General features: G+C 54.8%; 1 protein-coding gene across 1 annotated transcript; it reads right to left on the bottom strand.

Moving 5' to 3' along the window:
* Nucleotides 1-17: 17 nt before the first annotated feature.
* M409DRAFT_31185 (uncharacterized protein) lies at nt 18-1,325 on the bottom strand (the record flags this gene model as incomplete). The annotated part of the gene is made up of 1 exon (XM_033810213.1): nt 18-1,325. A coding segment is annotated over one exon (1,308 nt), but the record flags the coding sequence as incomplete, so codon positions are not given.
* Between the last annotated feature and the right edge of the window lie 1,655 nt (nt 1,326-2,980).

Below are 2,980 nucleotides of genomic sequence, written 5' to 3'. Positions count from 1 at the left end.
GGCAATGTGTTCATAACAGTATTGGCGCGTGCATCTGTCAGCCTTGCCTTCGCTGTCAAGATTTTGAGCTGTAGTCTTTGGTCTTCGACGAAGTCCCTGGCACGTGAACTCATCTCTTCGAATCTGCGCTTCGCCCGTTCGTGTCCTCTCCTTGCATACTGGTATGCCGCCTCTATTTCGTTGGTAGGAGGCTGTGCGGTGACGGACTGAACTAAAGTCTCCGCTTCTGCTGGGTCCGCGTCGGGAGCGAATTGCCAAAGCAACTTTTCGATTCCCGCGTATAGACCCGATGCTCGCCTCTTATGACTCGATCGCCGGGCAGTTAGAATACTTGCAGCGACTATTTCTAGCACCGTGAAGTCTTGCTCATCTGCCTGGGCCATTTCCAAGTCTCGGATCCAATGTGAAGTCGAACGAAGCGACTGCTCTTCGGGAGAATAACCGACGGTCGCTGTCGCCACCTCACCATCGCCATTTAGCGTGGCGCCGAGAAGAATCTTAAAGAATCCGATCCAGGGGTCCATCGAGCTGTACATGAAAGGTGGAACTCCGTACATGAGATGAAGGGCCCATAAGACACATCGATGGCCGCAAGTTGTTTCTTCAGCCTGGCCAAATTGTCCACCCGCCAAATGCGGCTTCGCCCAAGGTCCTACCATTCCCGGCGGACAACACTTGTCAAAGAACTTCTCGGCCGCAGTGATGGCAAATGAGCCTTCCGTATAATGCTCCCCGTCGGGAATGTGCACGGCGACCTCACCATCCGAGCAGCGGCCGATCATGATGATCCAATGGTGACCGGGGTTGAGTGCCCCGACCACAAAACGTATCGTGTCATCGTCCTTGGACCCGCGCTGGTTGCGGAAATCTTGGCTTGACGGTGTATGATCGGCCCCCACGACGTAATACGCGGTGGGATCGGGGGTCGTCTTGATGAGAATGTTGCGAAGAGCTCTTTCCGACATTTGCTCATCGAGAGAACCATGGCTGCACTCCAAGCCGTGACTGAGCGATCCACGGCGCGGGGACTGCTCCGGGGGCTTGTTCAAACGGCCTCGCGCTGATATAGCAGTGACGTCGCACGCTGCTCTCCCCTCCCATCCATCATTGTGTCCGCGGGCTGTCGTCGTCGGCGTCCGCTGTGATTGCCCCTCATGGCTCTCATCAGATAACTTGTTTGACCACGGGAGCGGGGTGCTGTGTGGCGCCTTAGCAGCCGGTCGTGGTTTCTTTTGGGAGATGCGCTCAATGGACTGGCGGCGGTGCTTTCGGCTCGGGGCAGGATCCTGATTGTCTGGGATCTCGTAGCCGACACACTTCGACATGTTGGGCGAGACAAGCATCAGCTTATTCAATGCTGGAGGGGAAGCTCGAGATACCGCCCGTGAAGCCTCGGCCTTGAACAATGTTTGGCTCTGCAAGGCGTGTGTTATGCTTGTTGGAGCGCGCAGGTAAGCTATGATCACAGGCGGTAGAGGGCGGCACTTAAGTGTCGATTGGCAAGCAGTGGTACTGTCACAAGCTACCATTTCGTGTAATTCATGACGCGCGGCTGCACGTCCCCTCATCCGCTGGTACTGGTGTGCATTGTGCATCGAAAGTATATGGTGCACCTGATAACCCCCCCCACCCCCCCGCCCCCCCGCGGGAAAGCTGAGCCTGCCGCTAATTTGGCAGCTCGTATTGGTCGTGTTTAGCCTCGGGACCGGCCCTGGAAACAAGAATTGCGTTTTGCGGGCCCTGTATGCCGCTAGCCTCCCTTCTCTCCGGTGTTTGGGCGAGATAGCCCCATTAACGCATCTCGTCTGTGGGCTTTCGGGCCGAGGCGCATCACGCATTCTGCACGATTCGTGTTGGACCGCATCCATTGCATTCCCGAACAGTCGGCTCATGGCTTTCCCAATTCGGATCAGGGGCATTGCCGTTGGCTTTCGAGACACTGGTAGGCTTTGATCGATCAAGAGCGCTAGCCCCTCACGCGGTCACGAGGTGTGGAGTCGAAGCGGCGTAACGGGCGTGACTTGCGATACCCCACAGGTCAAAATGACTTTAAGCCTTGCGCCGTATGTGCTGTCCATTGCTACCTAGGTATCTGCAGCTTCCAGTACTCCACGCCACGTCAAAACCCCAGAGCCGGGTCCGATGCGAGCTTGAAAGATTTTCGCCGTCACGTTTTCGACCTCGGTGCGCTTTTTCCTTCATGTCCCTAGCCGCTCTCGGCATCTCACATGCAGCTGGTGCAGACGCGAGATCCTGGTTGAGTAAACAAGAAACATCCTTGAAGTGACGCCATTACGGCACAGGAAAGCGCGCGGCTCGGATGTAAAGATACGGTAACTTATGTAACGTACTTGATGGGGTAGTGGAACAGATGGGGAAGTGGAACAAGAATTCGAAACGCCCTATATATTCGACTACCTACGTAACGCTACAGTAATACAACTCCCTTCGCTTTCGCTGTCGTCGCCCTCGGGTACTTCCTCGATAATATTCTCGAGTTCTGGAGTCGGAGAGGCGTTCCGCTTCCGTTTACGAGTATTTTTCTTCGCTGTCTCCGCTTCGGCTTGCCGAGCGATTTCGAGGATTTCCTCCGTATTAAAGACAAACCTCCCTTCTAATGCGACTCGCTTCCCTTTCGTCCGTTTCTTTCGAGTCTCGAGAAGCTCTCACTGCTCGGTATTCTCTTTCCGTAAAAGCGTATTCTCGGAATTCGACTTTTCGAGAGCGGTAGTCGCTCGAGCGATATATCGCTTTACCGGGCTTTCGAGTACTTCGACGTCTCGGATAATCGAATTAAGTACCGAGTTTGCTTGTTTTGATTCGGTACCGTCCGGAGGCGAGCTATCGAGAAGCGAGCGATCGAGTATATTCGTTATTGTCGATAGAGAAGCTCGAGGAGTACGAGAAGCTTCGGGCATTTCGAGGGTCGAGAGAACCGTAACCGGACTAAGCGGCGAGATACCGCTTTTACGAAAGCCGG

This window comes from Zasmidium cellare (genome assembly GCF_010093935.1).
Source record: "Zasmidium cellare ATCC 36951 unplaced genomic scaffold M409scaffold_154, whole genome shotgun sequence".
Classification (NCBI taxonomy): Eukaryota; Fungi; Ascomycota; class Dothideomycetes; order Mycosphaerellales; family Mycosphaerellaceae; genus Zasmidium; species Zasmidium cellare.
Note: the sequence above shows the minus strand (reverse complement) of the source record. Positions and strands in the feature narration are given on the sequence as shown.